The sequence below is a fragment of the Oncorhynchus keta genome, chromosome 35 (assembly GCF_023373465.1).
Source record: "Oncorhynchus keta strain PuntledgeMale-10-30-2019 chromosome 35, Oket_V2, whole genome shotgun sequence".
Classification (NCBI taxonomy): Eukaryota; Metazoa; Chordata; class Actinopteri; order Salmoniformes; family Salmonidae; genus Oncorhynchus; species Oncorhynchus keta.
The window spans coordinates 77,441,655-77,459,318 of record NC_068455.1 but is presented as its reverse complement, the minus strand read 5'-3'; the positions used below and the strand labels follow the sequence as shown (position 1 = coordinate 77,459,318).

The 17,664-nt window shown below is 43.9% G+C and overlaps 2 protein-coding genes across 2 annotated transcripts in view; one reads left to right on the top strand and one right to left on the bottom strand.

Moving 5' to 3' along the window:
* Positions 1 to 2,069, top strand: part of mus81 (MUS81 structure-specific endonuclease subunit) — a 44,431-nt gene extending 42,362 nt beyond the window's left edge. The window contains exons 15-16 of the mRNA XM_052497844.1: positions 525 to 608; positions 682 to 2,069. Coding sequence (XP_052353804.1) covers positions 525 to 608; positions 682 to 748 — 151 coding nt within the window. The 3' untranslated portion in view covers positions 749 to 2,069. The remainder of the gene's footprint in view (positions 1 to 524; positions 609 to 681) is intronic.
* A 4,077-nt stretch (positions 2,070 to 6,146) lies between these two features.
* LOC127915534 (trichohyalin-like) overlaps positions 6,147 to 17,664 on the bottom strand; it is a gene marked incomplete at its 5' end in the record, with an annotated part of 26,968 nt that continues 15,450 nt past the window's right edge. The window contains 2 exons of the mRNA XM_052495708.1: positions 6,147 to 6,287; positions 6,663 to 6,802. Of these exons, the coding sequence (XP_052351668.1) occupies positions 6,147 to 6,287; positions 6,663 to 6,802 (281 nt within the window). The remainder of the gene's footprint in view (positions 6,288 to 6,662; positions 6,803 to 17,664) is intronic.

Here is a 17,664-nt window from a genome sequence, read left to right as displayed (position 1 = left end):
CAAAGCAGTGCGACACAAACAACAACACAGAGTTACACATGGAATGAACAAACATACAGTCAATAACACAATAATGTCTATATACAGTGAGTGCAAATGAGGTAAGATAAGAGAGGTAAGATAGGCTGTAGTGGCGAAGTAATTACAATTTAGCAATTAAACACTGGAATGGTAGGTGTGCAGACGATGGATGTACTAGTCGAGATACTGGGGTGAAAAGGAGCAAATAATAAATAACAATTTGGGGATGAGGTAGTTGGATGGGCTATTTATAGATGGGCTATTTATAGATGGGCTATTTATAGATGGGCTATTTATAGATGGGCTATACTTGTGTTCTTGTTGACTAGAGATGGCATACCAGCAAGTCCTTTATCTCTCTCCTTTCATACCTCTCTCCTCTCTCTCTCCTCTCTCTCATCTCTCTCTCATCCCTCTCTCATCCCTCTCTCATCCCTCTCTCCTCTCGCTCTCTCTCCTCTCATCCCTCTCTCTCTCATCCCTCTCTCCTCTCATCCCTCCAGTCTGTTGAAAGCGTATGAGCAGTGCCCCAGCGACACAGAAAGAGAGAAACTACTCTCCTCCATCCGATATGGAAAACTGAAAAGGTGAGAAGGTATGAAAAGAACTGCAGACGTTGATTTAATGGACTGCTTATTGTTGGCTCTGTTTGCATTTCAGGAACTTGGGTCCAGCTTTGAGTCGCACAGTTTACCAGCTCTACTGTACGAAAGGAGCACTGTCATAGACACACACACTCTCACTCACACCACAACACACACACACACACACACACTCTCGCTCACACACACACACCACAACACACTCTCGCTCACACACACACACACCACACACACACACACACACACACACCACAACACACACACACACCACAACACACACACACACACACACACACACACACCACAACACACACACACACCTCTACAAACGTAGTGGTTCAGTCATTCCCTGCCAATGTAAACCTATATGTAAATGCTGTTATTTTTCTACTATTTTCTAGTCAAGTAACGGGGCGGCAGGTAGCCTAGTGGTTAGAGCGTTGGACTAGTAACCGAAAGGTTGCGTGATCGAATCCCCGAGCTGACAAGGTACAAATCTGTCGTTCTGCCCCTGAACAAGGCAGTTAACCCACTGTTCCTAGGCCGTCATTGAAAATAAGAATTTGTTCTTAACTGACTTGCCTAGTAAAATAAAGAATAAAATAAAGTATTATTTTAAAAAGTTCCAGAAATTATGTTTAAGAATGAATTAAAGTCTTGGCTGTAGTTTGGAGAAATATTCTTTGTTGTTGTCATCACTGTTATAAATGCATTTATTACCCATAACTCCCAGAGCTGTTCCAGTTTAACACATCAAAGCATTTTCTGCTTAAAACGGCCCTGATATACTGAGTGTACAAAACATTAGGAACACCTACTCTTTCCATGGGACTGACCAGGTGAATCCAGGTGAAAACTATGATCCCTTATTGATGTCACTTGTTAAATCCACTTCGGTCAGTGCTGATGAAGAGGAGACGGGTTCAGTCAGTGCTGATGAAGAGGAGGGACAGGTTCAGTCAGTGCTGATGAGGAGGGACAGGTTCAGTGCTGATGAAGAGTAGGAGAAGGGTTCAGTCAGTGCTGATGAAGAGGAGATGGGTTCAGTGCTGATGAAGAGTAGGAGAAGGGTTCAGTCAGTGCTGATGAAGAGGAGGAGAAGGGTTCAGTCAGTGCTGATGAAGAGGGACAGGTTCAGTCAGTGCTGATGAAGAGGGACAGGTTCAGTCAGTGCTGATGAAGAGGAGACGGGTTCAGTGTTGATGAAGAGGAGACTGGTTCAGTGCTGATGAAGAGTAGGAGAAGGGTTCAGTCAGTGCTGATGAAGAGGAGGGACAGGTTCAGTGCTGAAGAAGAGGGACAGTGGCGACACGTCATTCTGTTTTGAACCCTGCCTTTTAAGCTGAAAAAAAAGTTTGTTTTTATGTTATTTTGGCGTTGATACGTGTGTCACACATCAGTTTGCAGAGAATGTAAACCATGTAATAAAGCCACATACAAACCATGGTCTCTTTTTTTGTTTTGTTTTCTTGAGTAAAGCAGCTCCAAAATACAGGTGTTTCAGTCCAGCTCAGCTGCTTTCTGTGATGGTGGGGCTGAAAGAGGAAGATACGGAGCTTAGGGGTTGATGTTCTGTCGTTGAGCTGTGATTGGCCCAGTGTTCTGTCACTCACGAGGACACTACGTCACCGCAAAATCTATGGGGACAGAGTTTGAAAATTCAAACCCATTGGGTGCTGCAACAGCAGTTACATTAAGAAGTGACCATCCAAGAAGGCTCAAGGTCATTGGCCACGGATAAAATGACATCAGATCACGTGATATCTACCGTGTCTTTGATTGGACTGGTCATGTCAACGACATACTTTCTAAATCTCAGCTGGCAAGCGAGACGATCATCATGAATCACGTCGAGAATCTCCTGTCAAATCCTTTTTTAACCCCTTGTCATATGAAGATTAATTATAGATAAAGATGTATCGGTGCTCATCGGCCATAGAACATAAACAGCAGGGTAGCCTAGTGGTTAGAGCGTTGGACTAGTAACCAAAAGGTTTTGCAGCTGACAAGGTACAAATCTGTCGTTCTGCCCCTGAACAGGCAGTTAACCCACTGTTCCTAGGCTGTCATTGAAAATAAGAATTTGTTCTTAACTGACTTGCCTAGTTTAAATAAATAAAAATTACAAAACTGGAAAATCGCAAATCCAACAATGAGTGGTTTGGAAGGAATCAGTGGTTAACTGCAAGATTTTCAAAGCAATCACTATCCTGCTATTCAGTGGAGTAGCTGTGTGGTCCCAAGTCTGGGTTTAAGGGTCTCTTTTCCAAGCTTAAAATGATTAACATTGGCCATGCTGTCAATGAAGCGTGATTTGTGCCGTGTTCAAAACAACTGGAAACTGGGAAATATGACTTCAGTGAGTTCACGACATCGGGGAACAAATGGTCATCCAACTCAGAATTACAAGTCGGGAACTCAGGACTCTTTCTAGGGCTACGACCTGAAGATCACTGACGTCTTGATTCAACCTTGTTTCCAGTTGTCTTGAAAGCAGCATACACCCAGAGAATGTCAGACTTTGATGTCAAAGTTTGATGACAGAATTTGCCCATGAAGGACCGTCGCGCCACCTTCCTGTTCAAGTGAGAACAGCACAAGGTGAATACAAACATGTATTGTTCGCTGCTGCATAAATGATGTAACATGCCTGGGAGATACGTATACTGTCGCTAAGGAAGTAATACTTAGTGTATGTTGTGTAGTAAGCTGTTAGTAGCCCATGTGCCTCACCCTGATAATTTGGTCTATTTTCACCTCTTAATTTCACCTCTTACTGTTCTGATTTGGTGGTGCACATGTAGCCTATAACCTGTTTTAGAGAAATGTAATTATTGAATATTGTAAGAGCTTTAACTGTCTCCTTATATGCCCCCTTTATTTATCTTACGGTTCTGACTTGGTGTACAGGGAGAATACTTTAATTGTTTCAGAAATGATGTAATATGCCAGCAGGGTTGAGGTGTAACTGATGACTAACATGTAAGGGATTCCTTTACATTACCAGAAAAAAAATATTGTAATCAGATTAGATACTTTTGAAAAACTTGATTACTTTTACATTCAAAAGGGATGTTTGCGAGAATATATATATATATTTTAAATAAATAATTGTTATTTGAATGACATTCAAATCAGCATTGAAAAAGGAGCACGTTTACATTTGTTAAATGTGAGCGAGTCTGACCATAATTCAGAGACCACTATGATGTTAGAGACCACTATGATGTCAGAGACCACTATGATGACACATCAAATGTGTTTGATGGATTGTGGGAAAAGAGCTGCATATTGCAGATCCCAGCCTATAGAATAACAGCTGCATATTGGGGATCCCAGCCTATAGAATAACAGCTGCATATTGTAGATCCCAGCCTATAGAATAACAGCTGCATATTGGAGATCCCAGCCTATAGAATAACAGCTGCATAGTGTAGATCCCAGCCTATAGAATAACAGCTGCATATTGCAGATCCCAGCCTATAGAATAACAGCTGCATATTGTAGATCCCAGCCTATAGAATAACAGCTGCATAGTGTGGATCCCAGCCTATAGAATAACAGCTGCATATTGCAGATCCCAGCCTATAGAATAACAGCTGCATATTGCAGATCCCAGCCTATAGAATAACAGCTGCATATTGCAGATCCCAGCCTATAGAATAACAGCTGCATAGTGTGGATCCCAGCCTATAGAATAACAGCTGCATATTGCAGATCCCAGCCTATAGAATAACAGCTGCATAGTGCAGATCCCAGCCTATAGAATAACAGCTGCATATTGCAGATCCCAGCCTATAGAATAACAGCTGCATATTGCAGATCCCAGCCTATAGAATAACAGCTGCATATTGCAGATCCCAGCCTATGGAATAACAGCTGCATAGTGTGGATCCCAGCCTATAGAATAACAGCTGCATATTGCAGATCCCAGCCTATAGAATAACAGCTGCATAGTGTGGATCCCAGCCTATAGAATAACAGCTGCATAGTGCAGATCCCAGCCTATAGAATAACAGCTGCATATTGCAGATCCCAGCCTATAGAATAACAGCTGCATATTGCAGATCTCAGCCTATAGAATAACAGCTGCATATTGCAGATCCCAGCCTATAGAATAACAGCTGCATATTGCAGATCCCAGCCTATAGAATAACAGCTGCATAGTGTGGATCCCAGCCTATAGAATAACAGCTGCATATTGCAGATCCCAGCCTATAGAATAACAGCTGCATAGTGTAGATCCCAGCCTATAGAATAACAGCTGCATATTGCAGATCCCAGCCTATAGAATAACAGCTGTATATTGCAGATCTCAGCCTATGGAATAACAGCTGCATATTGCAGATCCCAGCCTATAGAATAACAGCTGCATATTGCAGATCCCAGCCTATGGAATAACAGCTGCAACCAGAGTTAATGATGTATAATGTAAATCATGGTGATATGACTTGTTTGTATAGCTGATAGCCAGGTGTAGCAGTGGTAAGGTGTTAGTTTGTATATAAGAGAACTAATGGGACTTACTCAGAAGAGCTTCTGACCGACGTCTACTATGGTGCATTACGTTTGCGTTTGTTGGATCCCCTCCAGCTTGCTGATAATAAAGAATTATTCATGTAATATTGGCTTCAAGTGTCCCTCCACGACAGGTCATTCAGCCAACTTGACACAACTGTGGGAAGCAATAGAGTCCATATGGGCCAGCATTCCTGTGGAACACTTTTGACACCTTGTAGAGTCCATGCCACAACGGACTGAGGACAAGGGGGGGTTCTAGAACACCTATTAGCAAGGTGTTCTTAATGTTTGGTATACTCCGTGTAAGTTGTCTGTAGATCTAATCTACTGTATATGTTGTTGATGTATATTAGTTATGCACCGGTTGGCTCATTACTGCAGTCCGAAGCTGTGGTTGGCGGTTTTAGGGTCATGAAATACTGTGTGGATTACATGTGTTTGATGTATTTGATAACATTCCACTCCATTACCATGAGCCTGTCCTCCCCAATTACGGTGCCACCAACCTCCTGTGGTGGATTAGTGATGCATGGATCAGCTGTTTGGTCACCCTCACCCACAATTGTTAATAACCCATCAGCAACCTCTTTTTTTTTATAGATAGTCCTGTGTTTCTGCTTATGATTTTCCCGACTTTTCGGTCTCAGATGTTCACTTGATCACATGTAATTATGCGGTTGAGAATGTTGTTATTAGCAAATGCTGCTTGACCAGGTGAACAAACAGCTGACCTGCCCATCTCTAACGTATGTAGGCTATATGCTCAGGTGGTGGGTGACGTCAGTGGGCATACAGAAGGATGACACCTTCTAGTTCTAAGGAGACAAATGGAAAGAAAATAACTACCACAGATGGTTTAATCGTTGTTATTTTTTTTAATTTTTTTTTATTCATAAACAGTTTACCATAGAAAAGGAATCGGTTGTTCCTGGTTTTGCCTTTTACCGAGATCGCTGTCTGCCTTCGGAAAAACATCCTCCTCCTACCCATCCATCTTTCACATCAGCGCTCTCGTGCCTGCCCCTCGTGCTCACTCTGAACGAAACCGTAACCGTTGGCTAATGCCGCGTTCATGTTCGAGTCGGAACTAGGACACTCGGATATGTTCGACTTGCTAACCGGTTGAACGCGGCACGTGTATATCTACAACCAGTTAGCAAGTTGGACATTTCAGAGTTTTCTAATTCCGACTAGCGCATGAACTCAGCATTAGTCATCTCGAGCGTATGCACTCACACCGCCCCACCTGCGCCTAGAACGAAGCCTAGAAGCTTCGCGTTATCACGGCCAAGCACTGAAGCGCACGGGGCTAACGAACAGACGTTAATATAATCTTTATTAACGGAAGAAATCTGGGTTTTGTCTAATCTATGCTATGTTTGTATGGGAAAGGTGAATTAATCAAACCATGGAAGGCGTGAAGATGAACCGAGAGGCACCGAGTGAATGAACTATTTTGATCCCGACAGAGACGACTTTCAGTCGGCGTGGATTATGCGCATTTGCCGCAGGCTGTACTGTCATCACTACAGTGAAACCGGATCTCGACCGGCGACGGATGGGGTGACTCCCGCAGTGCCGAGGAGGTGGTCCCAGCCTCTGGCCAGGGACGCCACTGCTGGGGTGGGTCCCCATCCCTGGCACCGTTAACCGTAGGCCTAACGGGAGAACACGTGTCAGGGTGGAAGAGGAAAGATAAAATGCAGACGGAGGTGCCAGAACCACCGGAGACAGGAGAGGAGACCTTAGAAGACGGAGCAGGGAGAGAGGAGGTAGGGGAACTACTGGCTGCGTGTATAGGCTACATGGGGGACACGCGCGTTTAGCCTAATTGTATTTTTTGTCCATCAATAGATCAGACGCGCCTTTTTAATTTATCCTTCGTTTTTATAGATTTGACACCTTTGCTTCCCGTGGCCTTGTTGTTATGGGTGATGGTGCAAGTTTTACTGTAGATCACAACATGTGACTGAAGACGCATGCCTTGGCCTACTCAACACTTTTAGCCTAGAAAGGAATTGCCAATTTATAGGCACGGTAGGTCTATAGTCCTATAAAAAAAAAAACATGAGCTGGCGCACACCCAGAGAAACGTGTTTTATGTTTGAGGTGCTGACTAACGCGGAATAAACTAGAAGCTATAAAAAGAAACAGCTCTATATATAAACTCCCGGTCGTTTATTGGGTAGGAAAAAACAAACCCACCAGTGTTTCTGCATCACTGTGTGTTCATCGGGGTGATGTCATGAACGCTCGAACCAGGTTATTTACACAAAACGATGCAATTAGCGTAATCAATGACAACAACGAAGGGTGTGTCATAATTATTAAGTTAATTTGAATGAATTGAGTGAAACTGTAAAAAAAAAAAACATTAAAAAAAACAATAGTTTATGGCATATTAAATATATTAGGTTATTGTTATCATATGGAAACACAATTTAATATTGCACATAGTAGTAGTGTAACAGTATAACTTTAGACCGTCCCCTCGCCCATACCCGAACACCGCTAACTAGCTAGCCATTTCACATCCGTTACAGTAGCATCAACATACATTATTGGTTCATTCAATTATGTTTTTTTTTTACATTAGCATTTTAAAAAATATATATAATTACACAAGATGTTTTTTTTGTCAAAGGGGAAACTAATGTTGCCTTATCCAAATACATTACCACATCCAAATACATTACCACATCCAAATAGGGACAAAGCATTACCACATCCCAATACATTACCACATCCAAATACATTACCACATCCAAATACATTACCACATCCAAATACATTACCACATCCAAATACATTACCACATCCCAATACATTACCACATCCCAATGCATTACCGCATCCCAATACATTACCGCATCCCAATACATTACCACATCCAAATAGGGACAAAGCATTACCACATCCAAAACATTACCACATCCAAATACATTACCACATCCAAATACATTGCCACATCCAAATACATTACCACATCCAAATACATTACCACATCCAAATACATTACCACATCCAAATAGGGACAAAGCATTACCACATCAAAATACATTACCACATCCAAATAGGGACAAAGCATTACCACATCCAAATACATTACCACATCCAAATACATTACCACATCCAAATAGGGACAAAGCATTGCCACATCCAAAACATTACCACATCCAAATACATTACCACATCCAAAACATTACCACATCCAAATACATTACCACATCCAAATACATTGCCACATCCAAATACATTACCACATCCAAATACATTACCACAACCCAAAACATTACCACATCCAAATACATTACCACATCCAAATACATTGCCACATCCAAATACATTACCACATCCAAATAGGGACAAAGCATTACCACATCCAAATACATTACCACATCCCAATACATTACCACATCCAAATACATTACCACATCCAAATACATTACCACATCCCAATACATTACCACATCCAAAGCATTACCACATCCAAATACATTACCACATCCCAATACATTACCACATCCCAATACATTACCGCATCCAAATAGGGACTAAGCATTGCCACATCCAAATACATTACCACATCCAAAACATTACCACATCCAAATACATTACCACATCCAAAACATTACCACATCCAAATACATTACCACATCCAAAACATTACCACATCCAAATACATGACCACATCCAAATACATTACCACATCTAAATACATTACCACATCCAACACATTACCACATCCAAATACATTACCACATCCAAATACATTACCACATCCAAATACATTACCACATCCAAAACATTACCACATCCAAATACATTACCACATCCAAAACATTACCACATCCAAATACATTACCACATCCAAATACATTACCACATCCAAATACATTACCACATCCCAAACATTACCACATCCAAATACATTACCACATCCAAAACATTACCACATCCAAATACATTACCACATCCAAATACATTACCACATCTAAATACATTACCACATCCAAATCATGGGCATTAAAATGTAGTTGGACCCCCCCCCCCCTTTGCTGCTGTAACAGCCTCCACTATTCTGGGAAGGCTTTCCACTAGATGTTGGAACATTGCTGCTATAACAGCCTCCACTCTTCTGGGAAGGCTTTCCACTAGATGTTGGAATATTTCTGCTATAACAGCCTCCACTCTTCTGGGAAGAATTTCCACTAGATGTTGGAACAGTGCTGCTATAACAGCCTCCACTCTTCTGGGAAGGCCTTCCACTAGATGTTGGAACATTGCTGCTTTAACAGCCTCCACTCTTCTGGGAAGGCTTTCCACTAGATGTCGGAACATTGCTGCTGTAACAGCCTCCACTCTTCTGGGAAGGCTTTCCACTAGATGTCGGAACATTGCTGCTGTAACAGCCTCCACTCTTCTGAGAAGGCTTTCCACTAGATGTTGGAATATTTCTGCTATAACAGCCTCCACTCTTCTGAGAAGGCTTTCCACTAGATGTTGGAATATTTCTGCTATAACAGCCTCCACTCTTCTGAGAAGGCTTTCCACTAGATGTTGGAATATTTCTGCTATAACAGCCTCCACTCTCTTGGGGAGGCTTTCCACTAGATATTGGAACATTGCCGTGAGGACTTGCTTCCTTCCATTCAGCAACAAGAGCATTATTGAGGTTGGGCACTGATGTTGGGTGATTAGACCTGGCTCGCAGTCGGCCTTCCAATTCATCCCAAAGGTGTTCGATGGGGTTGAGGTCAGGGCTCTGTGCAAGCCAGTCAAGTTCTTCGGCACTGATCTCGACAAACCATTTCTGTATGGACCTCGCTTTGTGCATGGGGGCATTGTCATGCTGAAACAGGAAAGGGCCTTCCCCAAACTGTTGCCACAAAGTTGGAAGCACAGAATCATCTAGAATGTCATTCTATGCTGTAGCGTTAAAAGATTTCCCTTCACTGGAACGAAGAGGCCGAGCCCAAACCACAAGAAACAGCCCCAGACCAATATTCTGCCTCCACCAAACTTTACAGTTGACACTATGCATTGGGGCAGGTAGCGTTCTCCTGGCATCCACCAAACCCAGATTCGTCCATCGCCAGATGGCGAAGCTTGATTTCATCTCTCCACATAACGTGGATCCACTGCTCTAGAGCCCAATGGCGGCAAGCTTTACACCACTAAAGCGGTGAACTTAGGCTTGTGTGCAGCTGCTCAGCCATGGAAACTCATTTTGTGAAGCTCCCGATGAACAGTTATTGTGTTGATGTTGCTTCCAGAGGCAGTTTGTATCTCGGTAGTGAGTGTTGCAACTGAGGACAGACAAATGTTATGCGCTACATGCTTCAACACTCGGCGGTTCCGTTCTGTGAGCTTGTGTGGCCTACCACGTCGAGGTTGAGCCGTTGTCCTAGACCTAGACGTTTCCACTTCACAATAACAGGACTTACAGTGGACCAGGGGCAGCTCTAGCAGGGCAGAAATTTGACGAACTGACTTGTTGGAAAGGTGGCATCCTATGACAGTGCCACGTTGAAAGACACTGAGCTCTTCAGTAAGACCAATCTACTGCCAATGTTTGTCTATGGAGATTGCATGGCTGTGTGCTCTATTTTATACATCTGTCAGCAACGGGTGTGGCTGAAACAGTAGAATCCACCAATTTGAAGGGGTGTCCACATACTTTTGGCCATGTAGTGTATTTCAGGACGTTTGATGCAGCCCTCTGAAACTCATTATCAATAGGCAGCTGTAGCCTGTCCTAAACACATTATTTACATTTACATTATGAATAGGCAGCTGCAACCTGTCCTAAACACATTATCAATAGGCAGCTGTAGCCTGTCCTAAACACATTATCAATAGACAGCTGTAGCCTGTCCTAAACACATTATGAATAGGCAGCTGTAGCCTGTCCTAAACACATTATGAATAGGCAGCTGAAGCCTGTCCTAAACACATTATCAATAGGCAGCTGTAGCCTGTCCTAAACACATTATGAATAGGCAGCTGCAAACTGTCCTAAACACATTATCAATAGGCAGCTGTAGCCTGTCCTAAACACATTATGAATAGGCAGCTGTAGCCTGTCCTAAACACATTATCAATAGGCAGATCCAACCTGTCCTAAACACGTTATCAATAGGTAGATGTAGCCTGTCCTAAACACATTATCAATAGGCAGATGTAGCCTGTCCTAAACACATTATGAATAGGCAGCTGTAGCCTGTCCTAAACACATTATCAATAGACAGCTGTAGCCTGTCCTAAACACATTATGAATAGGCAGCTGGAGCCTGTCCTAAACACATTATGAATAGGCAGCTGGAGCCTGTCCTAAACACATTATCAATAGACAGCTGTAGCCTGTCCTAAACACATTATCAATAGGTAGCTGTTACCTGTCCTAAACACATTATGAATAGACAGCTGAAGCCTGTCCTAAACACATTATCAATAGGCAGATCCAACCTGTCCTAACACATTATCAATAGGCAGCTGTATCCTGTCCTAAACACATTATCAATAGGCAGCTCCAACCTGTCCTAAACACATTATGAATAGGCAGCTGTATCCTGTCCTAAACACATTATCAATAGGCAGCTGTATCCTGTCCTAAACACATTATCAATAGACTTCTGTAGCCTGTCCTAAACACATTATCAATAGGTAGCTGTAGCCTGTCCTAAACACATTATCAATAGACAGCTGTAGCCTGTCCTAAACACATTATCAATAGACAGCTGTAGCCTGTCCTAAACACATTATGAATAGGCAGCTGGAGCCTGTCCTAAACACATTATGAATAGGCAGCTGGAGCCTGTCCTAAACACATTATCAATAGACAGCTGTAGCCTGTCCTAAACACATTATCAATAGGTAGCTGTTACCTGTCCTAAACACATTATGAATAGACAGCTGTAGCCTGTCCTAAACACATTATCAATAGGCAGATCCAACCTGTCCTAACACATTATCAATAGGCAGCTGTATCCTGTCCTAAACACATTATCAATAGGCAGCTCCAACCTGTCCTAAACACATTATGAATAGGCAGCTGTATCCTGTCCTAAACACATTATCAATAGGCAGCTGTATCCTGTCCTAAACACATTATCAATAGATAGCTGTAGCCTGTCCTAAACACATTATCAATAGGTAGCTGTAGCCTGTCCTAAACACATTATCAATAGGCAGCTGTAGCCTGTCCTAAACACATTATCAACAGGCAGCTGTAGCCTGTCCTAAACACATTATCAATAGGTAGCTGTAGCCTGTCCTAAACACATTATCAATAGACAGCTGTAGCCTGCCCTATTCCACAGCATATAGAACTAGTCCTACTCAAGACGACAGCCTGGAAGTTTCTTTTGGCTGATATTCCCATCTCTCTATCCTCAGCCATGCCTGCATCCCTCCCCGTTCCCTTTCTCTCTCCCTTCATCTCCCCCTCCATATTTCCTGTGCAGTCTGCTGCATGTCTGCATTGCAGTCTGCCTGCCACGACCACTGCTCCCTGCCTCATCTACCTACCTCACCATCTCTCTATTCCTTCATCTCTCTGTCCCTCCATCTCTCTGTCCTCACCATCTCTCTGTCCTCACCATCTCTCTGTCCTCACCATCTCTCTGTCCCTCCATCTCTCTGTCCTCACCATCTCTCTATCCCTTCATCTCTCTGTCCTCACAATCTCTCTATTCCTTCATCTCTCTGTCCTCACCATCTCTCTATTCCTTCATCTCTCTGTCTCTTCATCTCTCTGTCCCTTCATCTCTCTGTCCTCACCATCTCTCTATTCCTTCATCTCTCTGTCTCTTCATCTCTCTGTCCCTCCATCTCTCTATTCCTTCATCTCTCTGTCCTCACCATCTCTCTATTCCTTCATCTCTCTGTCTCTTCATCTCTCTGTCCCTCCATCTCTCTGTCCTCACCATCTCTCTGTCCCTCCATCTCTCTGTCCTCACCATCTCTCTGTCCCTCCATCTCTCTCTCCTCACCATCTCTCCCTCCCTCCATCTCTCTCTCTGTTCTCTCCATCTCTCTCTCCTCACCATCTCTCTATTCCTCCATCTCTCTCCTCACCATCTCTCTCTCCTCACCATCTCTCTATTCCTCCATCTCTCTCTCCCTCCATCTCTCTGTCCTCACCATCTCTCTGTCCCTCCATCTCTCTCTCCTCACCATCTCTCTGTCCCACCATCTCTCTGTCCCTCCATCTCTCTGTCCTCACAATCTCTCTATTCCTTCATCTCTCTGTCCCTCCATCTCTCTATTCCTTCATCTCTTTCTCCCTCCATCTCTCTGTCCCTTCATCTCTCTGTCCTCACCATCTCTCTATTCCTTCATCTCTCTGTCTCTTCATCTCTCTGTCCTCACCATCTCTCTATTCCTTCATCTCTCTATTCCTTCATCTCTCTGTCCCTCCATCTCTCTGTCCTCACCATCTCTCTGTCCTCTCCATCTCTCTGTCCTCACCATCTCTCTATTCCTTCATCTCTCTGTCCTCACCATCTCTCTATTCCTTCATCTCTCTGTCTCTTCATCTCTCTGTCCTCACCATCTCTCTATTCCTTCATCTCTCTATTCCTTCATCTCTCTGTCCTCACCATCTCTCTGTCCTCTCCATCTCTCTGTCCTCACCATCTCTCTATCCCTTCATCTCTCTGTCCTCACCATCTCTCTGTCCTCACCATCTCTCTGTCCTCACCATCTCTCTGTCCCTCCATCTCTCTCTCCCTCCATCTCTCTGTCCTCACCATCTCTCTATTCCTCCATCTCTCTCTCCCTCCATCTCTCTGTCCTCACCATCTCTCTGTCCTCACCATCTCTCTATTCCTCCATCTCTCTGTCCTCACCATCTCTCTGTCCCTCCATCTCTCTCTCCCTCCATCTCTCTGTCCTCACCATCTCTCTATTCCTCCATCTCTCTCTCCCTCCATCTCTCTGTCCTCACCATCTCTCTGTCCTCACCATCTCTCTATTCCTCCATCTCTCTGTCCTCACCATCTCTCTGTCCTCACCATCTCTCTGTCCTCACCATCTCTCTGTCCTCACCATCTCTCTATTCCTCCATCTCTCTATTCCTCCATCTCTCTCTCCCTCCATCTCTCTGTCCTCACCATCTCTCTCTCCCTCCATCTCTCTGTCCTCACCATCTCTCTCTCCCTCCATCTCTCTGTCCTCACCATCTCTCTCTCCTCTCCATCTCTCTGTCCTCACCATCTCTCTATTCCTTAATCTCTCTGTCCCTCCATCTCTCTCTCCTCACCATCTCTCTCTCCCTCCATCTCTCTGTCCTCACCATCTCTCTATTCCTTAATCTCTCTCTCTGTTCTCTCCATCTCTCTCTCCTCACCATCTCTCTATTCCTTAATCTCTCTCTCCCTCCATCTCTCTCTCCTCTTCATCTCTCTGTCCTCACCATCTCTCTCTCCCTCCATCTCTCTGTCCTCACCATCTCTCTATTCCTTAATCTCTCTCTCCCTCCATCTCTCTCTCCTCACCATCTCTCTATTCCTTAATCTCTCTCTCCCTCCATCTCTCTCTCCTCTCCATCTCTCTGTCCTCACCATCTCTCTCTCCCTCCATCTCTCTGTCCCACCATCTCTCTCTCCCTCCATCTCTCTATTCCTTCATCTCTCTGTCCTCACCATCTCTCTGTCCTCACCATCTCTCTGTCCTCACCATCTCTCTATTCCTTCATCTCTCTGTCCTCACCATCTCTCTGTCCTCACCATCTCTCTGTCCTCACCATCTCTCTGTCCTCACCATCTCTCTCTCCCTCCATCTCTCTATTCCTCCATCTCTCTCTCCTCTCCATCTCTCTGTCCTCACCATCTCTCTCTCCCTCCATCTCTCTATTCCTCCATCTCTCTCTCCTCTCCATCTCTCTGTCCTCACCATCTCTCTCTCCCTCCATCTCTCTGTCCTCACCATCTCTTTGTCCTCACCATCTCTCTGTCCTCACCATCTCTCTATTCCTTCATCTCTCTGTCCTCACCATCTCTCTATTCCTTCATCTCTCTGTCCTCACCATCTCTCTGTCCTCACCATCTCTCTGTCCTCACCATCTCTCTGTCCCTCCATCTCTCTGTCCTCACCATCTCTCTATTCCTCCATCTCTCTCTCCTCACCATCTCTCTATTCCTCCATCTCTCTCTCCTCACCATCTCTCTATTCCTTCATCTCTCTCTCCCTCCATCTCTCTGTCCTCACCATCTCTCTATTCCTTCATCTCTCTCTCCTCTCCATCTCTCTATTCCTCCATCTCTCTCTCCTCACCATCTCTCTCTCCTCACCATCTCTCTATTCCTCCATCTCTCTCTGTTCTCTCCATCTCTCTCTCCTCACCATCTATCTGTCCTCACCATCTCTCTATTCCTCCATCTCTCTGTCCCTTCATCTCTCTGTCCTCACCATCTCTCTGTCCCTCCATCTCTCTGTCCTCACCATCTCTCTGTCCCTTCATCTCTCTCTCCTCACCATCTCTCTCTTCCTCCATCTCTCTGTCCCCTCCCCCATCTCTCTCTTCCTCCATCTCTCTGTCCCCTCCATCTCTCTGTCCCCAGCATCTCTTTCTCTCTCCATCTCTCTGTCCTCTCCATCTCTCCCTCCATCTCTTTCTCTCTCCACCTCTCTCCCTCCAACTCTTTCTCTCCATCTCTCTCTCCCTCCATCTCTCTGTGCTCTCCATCTCTCCCTCCATCTCTCTGTCCTCTCCCTCCATCTCTCTTTCCTCTCCCTCCATCTCTCTGTCCTCTCCCTCCATCTCTCTGTCCTCTCCCTCCATCTCTCTGTCCTCTCCCTCCATCTCTCTGTCCTCTCCATCTCTCTGTCCTCTCCATCTCTCTCTCCATCTCTCTGTCCTCTCCATCCCTCTGTCCTCTCCATCTCTCCCTCCATCTCTCTGTCCTCTCCATCCCTCTGTCCTCTCCATCTCTCCCTCCATCTCTCTGTCCTCTTACAGCCTGTGTGTTGTGATAGTAGCGTTGTTTACTCTATAACCTGTTAGTTGATGTGTCTTGACACCGTGATATACTGTACAGGCCTAAAGGCCGAGACAATAACAAGACACAGTGGCAGAATAAAGTCAACCACACTTGTTTCATCACTAAACCCGGAGAACAACATCTGTCCCGTGAAGTTTACAAAACATTTAGCATGTAACCAACAGTTACATGACCTGTCATACTGGTCAATCATCAGGTCATGTCATACTGTAAACATGTCTATCACTCTGTCAATAAAGGTCATGTTCACTCTGTTCATGACCTAAACAGGTCAATCAGGTCATGTTCAAACAGTTTCAGACTACTAAACAACTGTTGATTTAGTTTCTATCACTCTGTCATAAAGAAAACAGGAGCTATCCTCCACTAAGTCCAGCAACATTTATCACTTCAACATAATCTAAACGCCTCTGTCATTACTCTAATACAGGGACAACTAAAAGATACCAAGAACGTCTTAGTCATACGTAAGCTAAATATGACGTCTGTACTGTGTGTGTATCACTCGTGTGTGTACTGTGTGTGTGTGTGTCACTCTGTCATGTGTGTGTGTGTCTGTCACTCTGTCATACTGTGTGTGTGTCTGTCACTCTGTCATAGTTGAAAAAACAGGTCTATCACTACTGTCATACTGAAACACAAATTACTATCACTCTTTGATGTTGCCTAAACAGTCTGTCACTCTGTCATACTGTAAACAGTCTATCACTCTGTCATACTGTAAACAGTCTATCACTCTGTCATACTGTAAACGGTCTATCACTCTGTCATACTGTAAACGGTCTATCACTCTGTCATACTGTAAATGGTCTATCACTCTGTCATACTGTAAACGGTCTATCACTCTGTCATACTGTAAACGGTCTATCACTCTGTCATACTGTAAACAGTCTATCACTGTGTCATACTGTAAACGGTCTATCACTCTGTCATACTGTAAACAGTCTATCACTCTGTCATACTGTAAACGGTCTATCACTCTGTCATACTGTAAACGGTCTATCACTCTGTCATACTGTAAACGGTCTATCACTGTGTCATACTGTAAACGGTCTATCACTCTGTCATACTGTAAACGGTCTATCACTCTGTCATACTGTAAATGGTCTATCACTCTGTCATACTGTAAACGGTCTATCACTCTGTCATACTGTAAACAGTCTATCACTCTGTCATACTGTAAACAGTCTATCACTCTGTCATACTGTAAACGGTCTATCACTCTGTCATACTGTAAACAGTCTATCACTCTGTCATACTGTAAACGGTCTATCACTCTGTCATACTGTAAACGGTCTGTCACTCTGTCATACTGTAAACGGTCTGTCACTCTGTCATACTGTAAACGGTCTATCACTCTGTCATACTGTAAACAGTCTATCACTCTGTCATACTGTAAACAGTCTATCACTCTGTCATACTGTAAACGGTCTATCACTCTGTCATACTGTAAACAGTCTATCACTCTGTCATACTGTAAACAGTCTATCACTCTGTCATACTGTAAACAGTCT